This window comes from Lissotriton vulgaris, chromosome 2_1 (assembly GCF_964263255.1).
Source record: "Lissotriton vulgaris chromosome 2_1, aLisVul1.2, whole genome shotgun sequence".
Lineage (NCBI taxonomy): Eukaryota > Metazoa > Chordata > Amphibia > Caudata > Salamandridae > Lissotriton > Lissotriton vulgaris.
The window spans coordinates 1,972,537,250-1,972,556,544 of NC_141687.1; the positions used below are offsets into that span (position 1 = coordinate 1,972,537,250).

At 44.1% G+C, this 19,295-nt stretch overlaps 1 protein-coding gene across 4 annotated transcripts in view; it reads left to right on the forward strand.

Moving 5' to 3' along the window:
* Positions 1–217: 217 nt before the first annotated feature.
* LOC147733584 (protein regulator of cytokinesis 1-like) overlaps positions 218–19,295 on the forward strand; it is a 544,834-nt gene continuing 525,756 nt past the window's right edge. For 3 of the 4 annotated variants that reach the window (XM_086958175.1, XM_086958173.1, XM_086958176.1), the window contains exon 1: positions 220–501. In XM_086958175.1, coding sequence (XP_086814301.1) covers positions 482–501 — 20 coding nt within the window. In that variant the 5' untranslated portion in view covers positions 220–481. Of the gene's footprint in view, positions 502–19,295 lie in introns of all 4 variants that reach the window. The other variant, XM_086958174.1, reaches the window with a different exon arrangement.

The following is a 19,295-nucleotide window of genomic DNA, read 5'->3' on the forward strand; positions in this document are numbered from 1 at the left end:
TCGTGCCTGAAAATGAATGCGTCCTCTGTAACGCAACTGATACTGGGAAAGCGCTCGTACTCCTTCTGGTCGAGGTCGCGCTATATAAAACTGGAGAAAAAAAAATGTTTAAGAGGAAGTCTAAACCGAAGAACACAATACTATCGGCCGCAACGTTAGCTGCCTGACCTTAACATGGCTACTTGTCTTCTTGAATTGGGTAAACAGCCACCACACTACGCAGGCGTGGTGCGCTGAAGTCTGGGCGTGTTGTTCGTACGCATGAAACGTATGATGTCAAGCCGTTCGACCATTGGTGTACCTGCTTTAGTTGCCGTTCAATTTGAAAAATTTTCACTGTGCACTTGTGCAGCGAAACCGTCGAAGTCGTGGGGGATCGCGTATCTAAATGCGGATTATTGCTAACTGTTTTGGAGTCATTTGTGGGATATAACGAAATTGCTTCAGTTGCCGCTTTGTACGTGGAGTGGGGAGAACACGGATGGCCGCGATGAGACGGAGGTAAGGGAGATAGTGTTGGTGCCCTGTTCATCGAAGGGTTGGCGGGGCTCTAATGCGACGGCTGGTGTTTTACAAATATTTGGCATCATTAGGCTGACCAAGAAAAAAATGCCAGTGCAGGAGGGCGGTGAAAGTTAATAATTTGCGTTACTCTAACCTTTGATAAATGATACTTTGGCGTTCTACCGGTCCATGTAAGCTTGCACTCACACCATACTTGAACAAAAGCCATGTTGTTTTGAGATGGGACTGAAAGCCACAAGAGACTGTATGCAACCAGCTTCAACGTGCGTGCCTTCACTGGGCACTCAAATGACCAACACACTACACCCACCCATTTTTAAATACCCATACCTAATTTCAGAAACACACAGGCATCAGTGTACACATACACGTTGTGTAATAGTAATTACATTAAGGTGGGGTTATTAGTTTTTCTACATCCGCGTGCTGATTTGCAACATCAAAGCTGCCAAGTTTTCATACTGCTTATGTGTGACGTTGTCATGGTTTAAGTGCGCGCATGAGTGAACTTCCGTTGCCAAATGTGACATGCCAAGTGACACATTAACATAAGTAAACCAAACTATGAAGTCTATTAAAACACAAAACCGCATACATCCGCTCCTTTTGAGCCTTATCGAGCTCTGGAAAAGCCCTGTTTATTGGCTGCATTGTGTGACAGGCTTCCCAACTTCACCAAACTGTGATCCTAAGCAAATATCTTTTTTCCCTGTATCTTCTCTTTCTTCATAATCACATATTCGAGCACATTTAAATATGTGAGTCCAAGATATGTGCTGTACAAAACCATTATTGCGTTTGATTTAAAAGAATATAATTTCGCTCCATATCTAATAATTTAGACCACTTAAAAGAGTGTACATGAAAAGTCTCCTCTACAAGTATTAGGCTTTTGTAACTGCTTGAGGACGAGTTTGACAGAGGACACTAGGACTGTAGCAATAACGCGAGAATCTGTGCCAAAATCCCAGCCGCCACCAAATGTGTCTTGACAACATGTCAGTATATTCATGACAACCTCTCCTTTTCCCGACCCGGGAGGCTCTGACAAAGTGTGCCCAGCAGCTGCAGGCTCGCAACTGACACTGGGAATCGCACCGTCGCGCTCACAAAACTTCAAGCAATTCAAGGGGGCAGAGAGGAGCTGCAAAGTTCTTTTGGTTAGAAAATGTCAAAACTAACTTGGGCAGCTCTACACCTTTTACTATGAATGTATTCTATAAAAAAACCCATTTCCTTATTGTCATTTTAATACGACTTTCAAAATGTGATAATGCATGACATCAAAATCATGTAGTTACGTAAATTCATGCAGTTTCGAAGTCACTTGTGGTCTATTTTCTATGGACTCTTAAGTTAATTTTTATTGTGCTCCACTCAAAGTAGGAGATGGTGTTGTAACATGTAGAAATATCCATTTCTTCAGCAAAGATCATTCTAAATGTAAATCAAAATAGTGGGCAGTGGTTAAGGTCCTTCGTTCTTTTGTTTGTTAGGGGGAGCCCCCCTTAAACCATTGGATTTTTAAAGTATCCCTTACACTTAGGCACCACTGCATTCTTTGGTTTACATTTTGCAACGTGTACATTTTGCTTTGGTGACTGCACCAAAGGGATCTCGCCAGGATCCAGCTGCTGTTCTTTGCTGAGAGTGCCCTCTTCGTGTTACTAAGGTTTCTGTCTTCTTGATGTTACTGCCAGTGTAGTGCTATTGATTTCCCCGAGCCCTCCTCTGTTTCCCACTTCTGTTCAGGACCGAGCCGGTGCCTTCACCCCGGAGTGATTCTTGGACACTGTTTATTGTAGTGCTCCCTTCATCGACAGGAAACTGATAAGTTACTCAAATGTATTGTAGGAGCGCAGGCAGCAACATCTACTCCGCATCAAGTATTTCTTTAACTGCCTGTCTCTCACCGTACCAGAACCCATGATTTTTTCCAAAGCACCTAGACTGTATCCGGCCAATCGGATACCACGCATTGTTCCCCTTTAGCAAATACAACAGAAGATACAACCTTTATAATAATTACCTAATTTAAAATCGAATAGCTAGAATACCTCATATGGTAAACCCAACTTAAGACTTATTTGCAAATAACTCTACATTATATTATGTAAATTGATATCACTGTGTACGATAGCTTTACTGTATCAACACATTATGCAATTTGTAGCTTCACATTAATTAACCCACAACAAAATCTTTAAACTTAGGACACGAGGCGATTCTCCCACTGTGAGTTGTCTTGGAACCCCCCTGATAAGCGGTACTCTTAACAAACGTTCTACTGGCACCATGCCCTAGCCATCCTCTCCTCTACTCCACAGCTCCATTCATTCTCAGCTATACAGTCCCCATTCTCTCCACTCACTACTTTTCCACCTCTATTCTCCACAGACTTTATAGTTTGTTCCTCTTACATCCAGAACCAGTTCCCAATGTCACTGTTCTATCTTTTATCCTCTGCAGAAGCGTTGTTACATCTTGCTAATCTATTAAAATGCCAGATTTTACCATCTAACAATTTGGCAGAGCAAGCAAAAACCTCTAACACTTGAAGTGGCTCGGAAAATGTGCTACTGCCATTATTAACCTTTTGATCAATTCTATTATGCAACCATTCGCCCTTCTGCATCATGACTTCTTTTAACACCTTTCTTTTTTATCATATTAATCCTTGTTTGTCCTTTGAGCCAATGTCAGGTTCTCCATAATCACAGTAGGAGACCATTTCCTTTCTATTTCCAAGGACATCCTAGCTTTATTATCCTTGGTGAATGCCTCGCGCCATCTCAGCACTTAGAACTGACCTCTACTGGTCCAACGCTGTTGCTGCCCAGACGACTTGGAGACCTGCTGGAGCCTTTGTTTTCTGCTGCTTGCCCTCCCGCCTCCCGCTGCCCGACTCCACTGACACCTGGGAGTACGCGGTGGCCGAGAGGAGCGCGGTCGAGGGAACTACATTTCCCAGAAGCCCAAGCGGCGCACGCCGCGTCACCAGCGCGCCTGGAGGCGCTGAAATAGCGCATCACCCCGGTCGAGGGGGGGAACCTCTACTGGTCAAACGCTGTTGCTGCCCAGACGACTTGGAGACATGCTGGAGCCTTTGTTTTCAGCTGCTTGCCCTCCCGCCGCCCGACTCCACTGACACCTGGGAGTACGCGGTGGCCGAGAGGAGCGCGGTCGAGGGAACTACATTTCCCAGAAGCCCAAGCGGCGCACGCCGCGTCACCAGCGCGCCTGGAGGCGCTGAAATAGCGCATCACCCCCGTCTCGCGGGACGCCGGGCGAAGCCCGGGCAAAGGGCGGGCCGTCTGAGGCCGTCCGAGGTTGGCCAAGGTTGGGTTGGGCCTGGTCTCTTGGTTTGCTGATCTGGAACTGACGCCTCTGCATAACAACACATCTCTGCAGATTGCTACGTAAGTTATACTAACTTCAGCTGTGTACAAAGTGTATTATGCCTCCTAAAAAGTTAACCACTCCTAGCAACTCTATTGAGAACTATCTGGTACAAGTTGTTGAAAAAATTAATAACGACAGAAGAGCTTCTTTGGGAATAGACTCATCTACCCAATCTCCCTTTATTGACATCGAGGCAGATGATCCCTTTGGCCTTCAAATCAACAACAGCACTAATAGTGCTACACCTGACTCGTTTCAGGATACTATCATCATACAGCCCAGTGGTACTGTTGCTGGACTTGAAGACCTTAGTGTCAATGAAGTACTGACTGATATAACTATTAGTCATGATCCTTCCACCTCCCGTTTACCCGGGACGGGTGCTGGAGGGGAGTGTCTCAGGTCAGCTAAGAATAAAGTTGCAAATCCCCCGAGGAAACACTCTGAGGAAGAGGAGCCTGACCTGACTAATGAGGCGTATGTCACACTTTCAAATGCCCAATTCAATAAACTACTGTCTCTGATGGACACCAAAATCAAAGGTGTGGTCAAACCCCTGGTTAGCAAAATAGATAAGTTAACTTCTGAGGTTAACCGACTGGAATGTCTATTACAGAAAACCATTGGTGAGATAGTGAAACTTCCGGAAAATGTCTCTGCTAAGATAGAGGAATCTCTGAACAAATCAGTAACTACAGCTATCAGTGGAATCATCCCTCCCCCTGTATCAAACCCCCCAATGGCAAGTAGTAGTACTCTCCCTGGTGATTCCCATATTGCCCCGATCCCTGCTCCTGTTGTTGAAGACCCATTCACCGAAAAAGGGACCTTCGAGCTGGTGGTTGAAGCATCCCCATTGGTACTTGTCCTTGCTAACGTTCCTCCCTTGGCTCAAGGTGAGCGGGATACAACATCTTCTCTAATGAACAAATCCTTATCATGGCTAACCAACAACATGGTAATTACTCCCTGGGGAAAGCAGCAACTTTCCGAAGAGCTCGTCAATGCGAGAAGGGTACAGTGGATCGGGGACAGGGTGAAAAAATTCAAAGGGGAGTGCGTCGTTCTCCACTTCTCTGACCCTGGGGTCTTGCCTAACATCCTACCTAACATTTTACCACCACAAAGGCAAACAACTTCAATCGTTCCATTAACTTTGGACTTCTTCTATCCTAGAAAGGGAAGTGGTCCAAACTCAAGTATTTTAAGAACCAAATGGAACATTGTGACCAAGAGGGGGAGAAAGGATGTTGCTTCAGTGGACTGGGGTTTGGGGTTGGAAAATCGTTTTTCTGCACTGTCTAATTTAAACGATTGCGATTGACAACCATCCACTTGCAATTCTATCCCCTTGTCCTTCTGTGACAAAAGTTCTTCTGACTTAGATTGTAATCTAATAACAAATAGCCCCCAGGGGTTTTTGATTGATGATCCACCAGGGCTACCTAATGTTATCACCATAAATCAGGTTACTGAGGGTGGGACGTCACACAAGCCTATTACAAACCCCTGTATTCTTACGACACCTAATTCAGGGAATCTTTTGTCATGGAATGTGGCTGGAATATCTTCCAAAATGGACAGCGCAGACTGGTTTGAATTTATTAATAAGTACGACCTTTGTATCTTTCAAGAGACTTGGGCGTGTGAACCTACTTTTGCATTGGGGTACGTAAATGTTCACGTTCCTGCTATCAAGGGACCAAAAGGGCGGCCGATGGGGTGCCTTACCATATGGATTAGGCAGTCTTTAAAAATTGCTGTAAAATGTGTGGAACTTGACCAAAAAGATATCCAACTTATCAGACTGACTAGTGATCTACCCATCTCCATAGACAGTTATAACATCTATGTAAGAGGTGGCTGCAAAGGCAAATCTGAGGTTCTTATGTGTCTTTATACACTTCTTGAAACACAATCTGCAGGGAAAAACGTTCTAATTGCAGGTGATTTGAATCGGACATACGAACCTCTCATCACTGGTGATTCTCCTCTGGGAGCAGAGGAAGATAAGCTTTGGGACATCCCCACACTAGATTCTCCACCGATAACTCGGTGGACGGCTGACATCCTAGGTCTAAAGCTATGTGTTTGGAGCATGGGCTACGAGCCCTGAATGGCCGAACCCAATCAGACCGTGTTCCTGCCATGACGTTTAACAATGGGCGTAGTAAAAGTCGTATTGACTATGTCATCTGTAGCATATCGATTTGGTCATCTCTTAGAGACATGGTAGTAACAGCTAGGATAGAAAGCGACCATGACCCGTTATGTGTTTCACATAATTGGTGGACACCTAACGTAATTGCTCCAAACCCTTGTGACCAACTTGTGCCCCCAACGATCACGCCATCCAACAACATGCGTAGGTTAAGGTGGTCTGGTGTTAAGACTGACCAGCAGGCCCTGGAAAAGATAGGAGCAGCGGCAGACAAGGCCATTCTGGCACTGGAAAATATTGCTGGATATGCACAGGGACATGAAGACATTACCATAGTTCATATGACTCTTTTTAATGAAGTCAAAAATTTCTTCTTAAAACCCGCACGAAATAACAGGGCTCGTCCACTTAAAGCAGCAAAGTGGTACAACCAAGATTGTAGGGCAGCAAGATTTAAATTAGGAGCCTCAATCAAAAGTAATAACTTGAGTGAGATTCGGTCTGCCAGGAGGCACTATAAAAATTGCATAGCCAGGGCAAAAAGAGATTGGGACGAAGACCACTGGCAGAAACTGAGATGTGCAAGTGAAAGTAAACACTCTAGACAATTTTGGCATATCGTCAAATGGGGCCACGATAGATCTCCAGAGTCTCCCAACAATAATGTCCCTCATGATGCTTGGGTTAGATTCTTCAGCGAGCAGTACTCTTCCAGGGATCAGCTCGTCGACAACTCTAGCCCAATATATCTGTTCGCAGACGAAGACATCTTTATGCAGAGCGAAGTCCTGACTGCCCTGAAATCTGTGCACAGGGGCCGTGCCCCGGGTAATGACGGAGTCCCGGTGGATGTCTTTTTAAATGACACCGACAGGTGGAGTAAGTACATCTGCCTTCTATTAAACCATATTGCTAGGGGCGCAGAAATCCTGGTATCCTGGCGGGGTGCTGTCATTATCCCAGTATATAAAAAGGGGGATCGTGCTCAACCCTGTAATTACCACCCAATCAGCCTAATAGACACGGTCCAAAAAGTGGTTGGACGTGTAATCATTAATTGCTTGATTGGGCTGAGGAGCAGAACGTCTTATCTCCTTTTCAGGCTGGGTTTCGCAGAGCAACCAGCACTGTGGACCAGGTCTTCCGTTCCCAATTGATACAATGGCGGACCGTGGTCCTGGGCGGATGCAGTCTCTACGCAGCTTTTGTTGACCTAAGGGCTGCATTCGACCTGGTGCCGTGGGCAAAATTGTGGGAGGTGTTGGCAGGTCTGGGGGTCCCGATGACTATTTTAACTTTGATCATGAGACTCCATGAGGGCACTTATGCTAAGATCCAATGGGGTGGTTACGGCAACGATACTATTGACTTCCCTGTCGAGCGTGGGGTTCGACAGGGTTGTTCAATGGCACCGACATTGTTTACTCTTTTCATAAACGGAATTGTCCCCCGTATGCAAGCTGAGCCCGTAGATGCTCCCTCACTCGTAGGTGCAAAAGTTCCTATTTTAATGTTCGCAGACGACACCTTAATTTTATCAAAATCCCCTAGAGGTCTGCAAAAGGCATTGGTAATTTTTGACAAATTTTGTAGTGATCATGGCTTGGAGGTAAACGCAGCTAAAACAAAACTCATGGCTTTTAATCCTTGCAGGAATTTTAAATCCAAAATATCCATGAGTGGTCGTTGCCTTGAAGTAGTTAATTCTTTTACTTACTTGGGGATACACATTTCAAATGATAACAGATGGAACCACCACTTAAATCTTGCAGTATTAAGACACAAACAACTGGCTGGCACCATCATTAAGGAGCACAGGAAATCCTTAACAAAACCAATCAAACCGCCATTAATTATATACGAGGCTAAGGCAATAGGGTCAGCACTGTACGGGGCGGAGCTATGGGGGCAAGAAAACCTCCAGGAGCTACAGACGTCAGAGAATAACTTCCTCCGAAAACTAACTGGCACCCCACAGAGCAGCCCCCTCTTACCACTCAGATATGACCTTGGCAGGAAGGAAATCTCGGCAATGTGTAAACTTCGACCGATATTATATTGGCGTAGAATTTGGACCACCCCTGAGTTGTCACAATATGCAGAAGGATTTGCTGATGTGATCAAAGCAGACCGATTTCATAAAATCAGATGGTTTAGATCATTAAAAACAGCATTAAGCGAACTAGGGTTAAGCGAATTGTGGTCCGATCCAACCGGGTCAGCCTTCCCTTCCAAGTTGTTCATAAAAAACCTTTTCTGGGAACAGGCTGAGAACAAGAGTCTCCTTAGTAATAACAACGGGTCTATGACGACTACCTTCCTTGAAGCTAAACTGTTTCCAATGTTTGAAATTTACTGGGATACTATAACTAAACCCATGGATAGGAAACTGTTTTTCCAAATGAGGGCTGGCTCTTTACCTCTGAGTAGTTTAACATCAAAATGGAGAAATGGAGGTCCAGCTATTTGCCCAGTCTGTGGGGAAGGAAAAGAAACGTTGGGTCACTTCTTGTTTGCCTGTCATGCATATTCTGTTCCTAGACGTGTTTGGTTGGCTCCCATGTGTAAAAATCTGGGCACTAAAAGTAGCATGGTAGCTCTACGTATTGTTAAATCTACCTCCCTAAACTGGATTATCATAGCGACTGCCAAGTACTTGGGGTGGGCGTGGGTAACTAGGCAGAGATTGCTAGCAGGGTGACTACTCTCTGCCTAGCCGAACAGAGACTGCTAGTTTATCTATTCTCTGTTCCCATGCTAGGTGTCTATCTGACGAAAAATTTTATATTGATTTTTAACTGTGAAATAGGATTGTTTCTAAATATGACTTTTAACTATATGAACTTTTGCACCTTTGATTGTAAATAACAGGATGAAATGTTATTTTAAACTGTCTTTTTTAGGTGTATCGTGCTTAAGTCCTGTTTGACTCTGTAATTTAATTGTATTTTATTACGTGTTTGTTTGTCTGCTTTTATGAGTAATACTCGAATAAAGCACTTTTGAATTGAAATTGACTGTAACCCGTCACTGGGGGAGTCATTCTGTAAGCCCAGATTAATTTGTTTGCTTCCTTTTCCAATTCCTCCAGCACTTATTTTCATTTGCACACTTCCCATAATCACATGATTAAATCCCTCCACACAACCATTCACTATTGGACGATATACTGCTGTGTTCACTTCATGAACTCCATTCCTGGTGAAGATTTTTTTTTTCAATTTATCAGCCTTGAACTATGGGCCATCGTAATTTAACAATTGCTTCGAAATGCCTCTCCTCAGAAAGGTCCCTCCGAAAAATGATTCCACCACATCAGTATTTGGAATAAAAATCCATTAGTGCCATGGCGTGCTTCGGTATCCACTCTTTGTTCTGAATGGGGTCCAGAATATTCACAGCTAAATCCTACCAGGGAACCTCAGGAAATTCTATCCTGCCCCCCCAAAAGGAGGTCTCAATGGCTTCTGGGGCTTATCAACGTTAGCACAACTACATTATTGTACACCTCTTTCAATTTCCGAATCTAAACCTGGCCACTAGTATGAACTCTTGACCCCCTTTTTAGATCTGACTATCCCTAAATTACCTCATACATTAATTCCAGAATCCTTTCCCTCAATTGACGGGGAGGGAGCATTTTATGCCCTCTCAATAAAAATCCCTTACCAGAAACAGAAAGCTTCTTAGTTTCCTCATTTAGTTTGCTCTTGGCTGGCTGCTCTTCCAACACAAATCTCTTAATGTCCACCTTGACGTCATCCACTTTGTACTTTTCTATCCACTCATTCTCCAGAATGGCTTAACTTCTTCACCAACCACTGCCACACTGTACTCATTCCATTCATCCTGCAAGGGAACATCCGTAGTGAGAATGGCATTTACTTTTAGATTGAATCCATGTAATGGAAGCTCAGTACATATGTCCTTCTTAATGCTCACAAATTCATTATTCAATTCCTCATTCTATTTAAAAACCTTACGTTCCTTAAGCAGTTGACTCAATCCATAAGCTTTTTCTGCTAAATTAACAAATTTTGTATGAAATTCAGAAAGGCCTAAAAAAGACGTAACCTCATCTTTGGAGGTTGGCGCAGGTGTGTTACTTAGTCTTTATTGATTTCAAAAGAATTTTATTGGTAGTTTCAGACATAAAAACAGAACATATAAATAAAATTAATGATGGCAATCATAGAAATGTGGTCCATACAGTGGTGAGCAACAGGTTCCAAGGCATACAGTTGATGTGCAAAATTGGATAAGAGTCGAAATGGACGATGGTAAGTACCCATAAGCAAACATAACACTGAATAATATAACACAAAACAGTAGAATGAAGGAAGCAGATCTTACATGGTACAGCACATGGATTAGCAGAGTCAGCCGTAGTAACCCATGTTTGGTCCATAATTTGTCGTCATGAAAGGAGGTGAACAGCAATATGTACATTACTGCAGGAAAGTGAGCCAGTCACTGGAGTAATGAGGCGTGTGAGGTCAAGGTGGCGGCTAGTTGGTCAAGGGAACGAGGGATTGGATCAGGGAGGTTTGTGTGCACTAAAGTAATTGTCAAGGGTGATCCATAAGCATCAGCGTAGGGGGCGCCAAGGTGATTGCAGAAGGGCCGTATTATCCGCTCCGCAGAGACTAAGTACCCAGTTTAACCAGCCAGCATAATTTGCTTTCCAGGTGTCCTTCCAGTTATTGAGGATCACTTTTATAGCATCGGTGAGTAGAAGATCAAGCAAGGCCCTATCATTGTCGTTGAGGGACTCTTTGAGAAACCCAAAGACTAAGTAAGGTAATTCCCTGGGTGGGGAGAAAGCAAATACTTTATCAGTAAAATCAAAGATTTTATCCGAGAATGGGGCTACACATTCACATTGCAGGACAAGGTGTTCCTGGTCGTCCTCTGCACATTTGCAGTTCCAGCAGAAAGCGTCAGGCCTGATATTGTGGGCAAAGACGTGCCAGCATCCAAAAGGCTTTATGGAGAAGCCAGAATTTCGTTTGGGATAATGTGGGGCTGATTTTGTGGCACATGCAGAAATCCCCGGTTTTGGCCCAGTCCGTATCTGAGATAGGGAAAGAGGAGCATGATGGCCAGAACTATTTGATATGAGCAGTGAGATTGGAATGCCGTGGTAGTAGGAGTTTATAAATCCATGACACCTGGTGTCCAAGCCTGTTTAATCTGGTGAAGTAGGGCGTAAGAGAGGAAGGATTAGAGGAGAGATTTGCTTTGGTGATTGCTGTTTTTATGTGTAGAAAGGTATAGAACTCAAGGGAGCTAAGATTAAATTTGGATTAAAGGTCCTTGAACGATAGGGGCTATGCCCCTTCATAGAGTTGGTGTGGAAAGTAAATGCCTTTTTCCAACCAGAGACAATTGTATAGTGGTTTGCCTTTGTAGGTCACCGTGGGGTTATTCCATATTGATTCCCGTCGTGAACGTCTGATGGAGGCCTCGAACAGTTTATCCACTTTAAGAAGAGCTATTCTTGTATTTCTAAAAAAATAGGTCTCGAACAGATGATTGAGTTTAGTTTAGTGAACAGGCTGGTGCTACATTCCCAAGAAGGGCCTTCTCCATCTCAAGACACACAGGGGAATAACCCTCTGGTGGAGATAGCCAGTAAGAGCCCTGTTTGGCAAGAAATGCAGTTTGGTATCTTTTGAAGTCTGCTAAGTTGACTCCACCTGAAGATTTGTCTAGGCGCAGTTTCTTCAAACTAATTCTTGATTTTTTTACCTCTCCATAGAAAGTTTGTGATTATGGCATCTAATTTGTGATGGAATTCCAGGGATAACGTGAGAGGCAGCATGGTGATTAAATAGTTGATTAAAGGGGAAATCATCATTTCGATGGTCTCCATTCTTCCCCACCAGGTAATGAAGCGAGGGGAACAACCCGTCTAATTGCGTTTTTAATTTTATCTAAGGTTATTTTTTCGTTGCCTTGAAGGGTTTCAGCAAGAGTGCTACCAAACTCAACCCCAAGATATTTAATGAATCCTGGTTGCCAGTACAGGCTCTAGTTACCCAACAGGTCCCTTGTACTGAGAATGTTTAGCGCTTTAACCTCAGATTTATCTCGGTTAAGTTTAATCCGGAATGTAGGGAATAGGTTTCTATGGTGGACATGAGGCCCTCAATGGAGGAGTCTGGCTGTTCAGTGACCACAAGGATGTCATCTGCTTATGCCGCCAATTTCACTTGCATGTTACCGAATTCCATCCCCTTGATGTTTTCGTTACTATTAATGGCCGCTAAGAGGGGTTCAAGGGCAAGGAGGAAAAAGCTTGGAGAGAGGGGGCAACCCTACCTAGTACCTTGATCTAAGCAGAAAGGTGCGGAAAGAGAGCCATTTATGGCAATACAGGCTGATGGGGAGCAATATAGAGCCATAACCATATCTATATAGGGCTTCCCCAAATTAAAGGACTGCATACAATGTTGTAAGAAAAGCCATGACACTCTATCAAACGCCTTTTCAGCGTCGAGGGTGATGGCAACGGAAGGAGTGGCAGTTATTTTGGTTTTCTCTAAGACAGAGGTCTTCAAACTTTTTGATGCCGAGACCCCCCCTGTCAAAAAATGTTAGGCGTAAGGACCCCCTCCGACAAAAAATTGAAGAACTTGGTACTCATCATCATCGACAACCAAAAGCGCCCCCAATTACCACAGCAAATCATTTTACAGTCGGGAAATAGTATTAAACAGTGTTTAGCAAATCTAAGGTTTGTGGGCGACTGTGGTTCTTCAAAGGGTGAGGGTCAGAAGAGAGGTTGTGAAAGGTAGCAAAACACACTTGTCTAGAGATGGAAGCCAAAAGACAACAGTTGTTTCTTTTTTGTGGGCGAAGTTCATTGTACCCAGAGGCCGGTAATCTAACAGCCAGGTAAACTAGATCATTCAAGATCACACAGGCAGTCGGCGAGGAGCTGAATCGCCTCCATATTAGCACACACAGCGAATCTGTGAGAGCCTGGCCTTGACATGAGACAGACAGCTGTTTACCGCACACCTTTGTCTCCTCCTTCTCCCCTCCCCGGTACCAGGGTGATTTATGACTATTTATTGCTGACAAACTTATAGACCAGTCATGGAAAATGATGCCATGAGAGAATAGTTTTGGCACACATCGGTATTCAAACATGGTTGACTAAATGTTTAGACATATTTTTATGTTCTGCTGTATTACCGCAAATAGTACTTCCATTGCTTGTCATTTATAGAAGCTTTCTTAATACATTTGAACTACATAATCTAAGAAACTCCATGTTTTGGAATCTTGTTTCTTTGCAAAACACATGAATAAAACGTAATTTTGTAATTACAAACGTCGTCATTTTTCTAATGTGTATTGCACACATCTTTAAAATACATTTCTTTGCAGGACATAATTATCTGTTTCTAACCAGAGCTGAAATTCAGAAGGCCATTAAGGTTTCCATGAGCCCATACTCGCCAATCTAGTGATAAGCGAAGTTATAAACCACAACCAATGCCCTCCATTAGGTGGAATCTATAAGTGGGTGGAACACACTATGAATATTGAGACTGCCTCAGGTGTTAGATCAAAACCTAGCCAGTTGGCCCAGTATATATAAGAACCTGCTGCTAATAGATGAGAACTGGGAAAGTACATAGAATGTGGATCCAGTCTATATAGCCTTGACATCAGGGACATGAATTTGTGATCTCTTGTTTACATTTATGAAGATATACAACGATATTATAGATCGGCCATTGGCTGCTGGCTTCTGCAATTTGCATTGCACACTATTTTAAGAGTGTGATTAAAAGCTTCATTCCAAATTGCGGAGTTAATTTCATGGACTTCTTCCTTTTCCCATGCCTTTAGAATTCTCCCTTGCCTCTGCAACATCAGCACTAATATTTCATTGCACCTCCTAGTGAATTTAATAAACGTTATTTTACCTATTTAAAAAATACTACTACATGTAATAAAAGACATGAGACGCTATTGAGGCCACCAGTCTTATATAATGTGAATATTTACTATTTAGAACCAGTGCTTTAAATGGGCCGGTACTCACCGGTACTGAGTACCGGCACTTCTTCATTTTCTCCCCTTGAGTACTGGCACTTTTTTCTAGAATATAGAGAGTACCGGTACTCATGGGGATCTGACTTTAACAGAGGCAGCGCTCCCTTCATCCCTCAATTTATACCAAGGCAGCACCTTTATAAAGCACTGCACGGAATCAATCAATGGAGCTCGGCACCGGGACACAGCGTGAGCTGCTTTGCAAGTCATCAGGGCAGGGGTGTGTCTGCAGAGTCATTTGCTTATCTATAGATCTTTCACAGTGGGGCTGAGAGGGGCGCTGTAAAATCTAATGGGTGGCGGTGGGAGGCCATGTTCAGGACATAACAAAAGAACGTACTGGAATGCTTTTACTATGGTTTTGAAGTGCAAACGTTTGCTAGGTTTGCGAAATACTGTATGCTGGTGTGAAGGGGCTCTAAACACTTCCTGATTTTATCACTGTACAGCCTGTTTCCTCTTTGCCACATTCCTTCGCTTCTGCAATCTCCCCTTCTCTCTTGCCTTATCGCCCATCACCCTCTGGGCTTCTCTCTATCTCCAGTTACTAATCCAGGTCAGAGTGGTACTAACGCAGCCAGGGATCACCCAGCATATGCCATCTCTGAAGCAGCCTCTCGCATCTTGGCACACTGCTCCTCTGACAGCAGGAGGGCGCAAGTAAGCAGTCTCTATTTCAGTAAGGATGGAATCCGTAGTGTAGCCAGGGCCCTACAGCAAGGAAGGAAATGGCCTCTCTCGCTGCAGTTTGAACTCAGAATTACAGCAAAAAAAACAGGGTTGAGGGGGTTCTCATGACCCGGCCCTGGTGCCACAAACCTGCTGCACCAATGGAAACTAGGCCCCGTGTGGTATATCTCTATACAAATTGATCTTGGTCCCGGGTTATCCTTAGGCAGTTGATAAAATGAATGCATTTTACTTAGATTATTGAAAAATCTGTTATGCAATGGCCTCATTAGTATTTAGACCTTGAGATTTGATACATAAACTGTCCTCATTTCTTTGAAAAGCTTCACATTACAAACTTTATTTCAAACAGTTTGGAAGTGCGAGAGGTTCCGTTTAAAAAGTACTACTTTTATGTATAGATTACAAAATCGAAGTAACTGGGAAATATTTGCTGAGTTGAACTTTGTGGATGCTGTATTCAGAAAGGAAGGTTTACTGAAAATCATAATAGTGACAGTGGAGGCAATTTAAAGCTGAATCCTTATATCAGTACATGAGCAGGAGTGGGTAAATCTGCCTACCAACCTAAAGGAAATTGGATTGTGCAACGGTTTAAAAGATAAAGGGGTTATTGAGTTGGCAAAAAAACAAATAAAGTAAATTGGGAGAATGAAGTACGACAAGCATTGGCAAAGCCAATAGGTATTGTAATCGGACAGTTAAAAAGAAGCTTAATGAAGCGGCCAGAAGAAACATGCAAGAAATGGCAGTGTGAGGGGGGAAGAAGAAACAGGATGGGGAGAGGTGGAGGGGAGAAGAAACAAGATGGAGGAGGGCGGGGTAAAGTTAAAAAAGTGCTGTGACGTGGCCAGCATTCACGGCGTCATATCGTAAAAGAAATAGCACCTGAATCATATCGTGAGCAGCAGATGAACACTATTTAAAGTACTTTTTAATATTTATTTAATTGACTATTGCAAATGCAAGAATGCATTTGTCATTCATTATAGTAAGTGTATAAGGCATAGAATATCAATTATTAGCTGAATTAACACAAGTGAGATAATGGTGTGTATTTTTATTACACCTAGTGCAGCTAGATGAGCCCAGTAGATACTTTATTCTTTCTGATATCACGTCTCCTTCCACCACTCCTTTCAACCACATAAAACAGAATGTTGAAAGGCTGAACCACCAACAGCAATATTGCTATTGTCTGTGTGTCCGCATTTCTCATCTGTGTGTCCGCATTTCTCATCTGTGTGTCCGCATTTCTCATCTGTGTGTCCGCATTTCTCATCTGTGTGTCCGCATTTCTCATCTGTGTGTCCGCATTTCTCATCTGTGTGTCCGCATTTCTCATCTGTGTGTCCGCATTTCTCATCTAGTGGGAGAGAGAGTGGGAGAGAGAGTGGGAGAGAGAGTGGGAGAGAGAGTGGGAGAGAGAGTGGGAGAGAGAGTGGGAGAGAGAGTGGGAGAGAGAGTGGGAGAGAGAGTGGGAGAGAGAGTGGGAGAGAGAGTGGGAGAGAGAGTGGGAGAGAGAGTGGGAGAGAGAGTGGGAGAGAGAGTGGGAGAGAGAGTGGGAGAGAGAGTGGGAGAGAGAGTGGGAGAGAGAGTGGGAGAGAGAGTGGGAGAGAGAGTGGGAGAGAGAGTGGGAGAGAGAGTGGGAGAGAGAGTGGGAGAGAGAGTGGGAGAGAGAGTGGGAGAGAGAGTGGGAGAGAGAGTGGGAGAGGGAGAGAGTGAGAGAGAGAGAGTGGGAGAGAGAGAGTGGGAGAGGGAGAGAGTGGGAGAGGGAGAGGGAGAGAGTGGGAGAGGGAGAGAGTGGGAGAGGGAGAGTGGGAGAGGGAGAGTGGGAGAGAGTGAGGGAGTGGGAGAGAGTGAGGGAGTGGGAGAGAGTGAGGGAGTGGGAGAGAGTGAGGGAGTGGGAGAGAGTGGGAGTGGGAGTGGGAGAGAGTGGGAGAGAGTGGGAGTGGGAGAGAGTGGGAGTGGGAGAGAGTGGGAGTGGGAGAGAGTGGGAGTGGGAGAGAGTGGGTGAGTGGGAGAGAGTGGGTGAGTGGGAGAGAGAGAGAGTGAGTGGGAGAGAGAGAGAGTGAGTGGGAGAGAGAGAGAGTGAGTGGGAGAGAGAGAGAGTGAGTGGGAGAGAGAGAGAGTGAGTGGGAGAGAGAGAGAGTGAGTGGGAGAGAGAGAGAGTGAGTGGGAGAGAGAGAGAGTGTGGGAGAGAGAGAGAGTGTGGGAGAGAGAGAGAGTGTGGGAGAGGGAGAGTGGGAGAGAGAGAGAGAGTGACTTGTTCCCCCTTAGCCCCACCCTTGTGCCCGCCCTAAACTCCGCCCACTGCTCCTTTTGGTGAGTACCTGCACTTATTTTTTTCCATTTAAAGCACTGTTTAGAACTTTTTGACAAATGAAAAATGGTTGTCCTTACTACAAAAACCACCACATCAAGAAAGGTGCAATCATGGATGCTTTACTCATAAACAAATAATCATCGCTTTTTTTTTTAAAAGTGTGGCAATTGTAGTTGGACAAAGGCATCATATTAATCTGCTGCTACAAGAATAAAAACGGAAAGAACACGGAAAATAAACATTTCAACAAAACAAATGAATATGAAGCTGCTGTTACAAAAACAGAAAGTACTCCGAAAATAAACACCATTCCACAGTCATAAAAATGAACCGGAGACTTTTTACTGTCCCCCCCCACCCCCACCCCTACCCACATGGCTTAATCAAGGAAACGGATCAGAATCTGTGTGTGTTTTTTTACGTGCATGATACTTTCAGTGCATGTCATCTGCAGCTGAAAAGCCAGGGCATGGGGGGGATGAGGAGGGGACTTACCTAATTATTCCTGGAAGCTTCGGGTTGCCTTGTAACCAGCCTGGAGGCAGCAATGAGCCACGAAGAGGAGTTTGAAAAAAAAAAACACGAGGTGAAAGCTGCCAGGGTCAAGAAAGACAACTGGATCCAGTGAAAGGCAGCAGTGACAGCGCAGAACTCAGTGGAAATACAGCCAGCATTGCGAAGGTGCTGGTCCATCTTTATGTACAAAGTTCGCGGGCATTTCCTGATGTGTATGCTGCAGTCTCTCTAAATGGAGGACAGGCATTGGTGACGTATCCACATTTTGATTGGCTTATATTTCCCTGTCCTGCAATCGGAGAGGCTCCAGAGGTGTAATTCGTTCAAATCCAAAACAAAACGTAAACGTTTTGGATTCGAGGCAGCAGTGAGGCAGGTGAATGCGCGACCCCCTTCCAATGACTCCACGCCCCCCCCTGGGGGTCGCGCCCCATAGATTGAAGACCTATGCTCTAAGACATGGCAGAGTAATCTAGTATTATCATTGGATAGCCGGTGTTTGAGGAAACCCCCCTGCAAATTACTAATTAATTTGGGGAGGAATGTATTTAGTCTGATGGCTAGGATTTTAGCATAACTTTTACAATCCAGATTTATTACGGAGATTGGGCGATAATTTTTGGTAAAAAGGGGGTCTTTCACTTCTTTTGGAACTACAATTATCGTGGCCTCGCTCATTGAATTAGTGACAGCACCCTTGGACATAAAGGATTGTAAGAGGTTCAAGAGGACCGGGCTAACAGATCCCACAAATTCCTTATAAAAATTGGCTGAAAAGCCATCAGGGCCAGGGGCCTTGTTGTTTTTAACCACTTGGCTGCTAAGGTACAATTACTCCTCTGCATTAATTTCCATTGAAATCAATGGAAAGTCCATGACGAGTTACCCTTGTCATTAGCGGCGAAGAGGTTAAGGGATTTGATGGAAGTGGAGATTTCCTGTAATGTGAACGGTGATCCCAACTTGGATCGATCTTCCTCGGAGAGTCTAGGAAGGTCTAACGAATTCAAGTATTTGGTGCAAGCAGCAGAGTCAAACGTTAACTTATTTTTATAGAGGTCCTCATAGAAAGATTGGAAGGTGTGCAGGATGTTGTGTTTGGTGTGGGTGTTATTGGCTTGGTCTTTAATGAACGCAATATGGAATTTTTTGTTTTTGTTTGAGGTAAGACGCGAGGAATTTACCGGCTTTATTGCCCTCACATAATTTTAGTGCCTTGAATTTGTTTATCCATACTCCTGCCCTTTTGCTTAGAATTGCATTATATTCCTACTTCATCTTAGTGAGGCGGTCTAAGATGGAATTATTACCATTTTCGGCTGCGTGAGAGATCTCTAAATATCCTTCTCAAGGATTTCAGATCATGGTTCAGTTTTTTGTTCATTTGGACTTGGATGCCAATGATAACGCCCCTAATCGTGGCCTTAAAGGCATCTCAGACGACCGAGATGTCTGAGTCTGGCAGGATGTTCAAGGTGAAGAATTCCAAAATGGCGGTCTCTATCTTAGTGTTATTTGCAGGGACGGACAGGATGTTGTCATTGTAGCGCCAACTTTTGGAGGGGAGGACAGAGTGTGAGCCTACAAGCTTGGCATGGATAC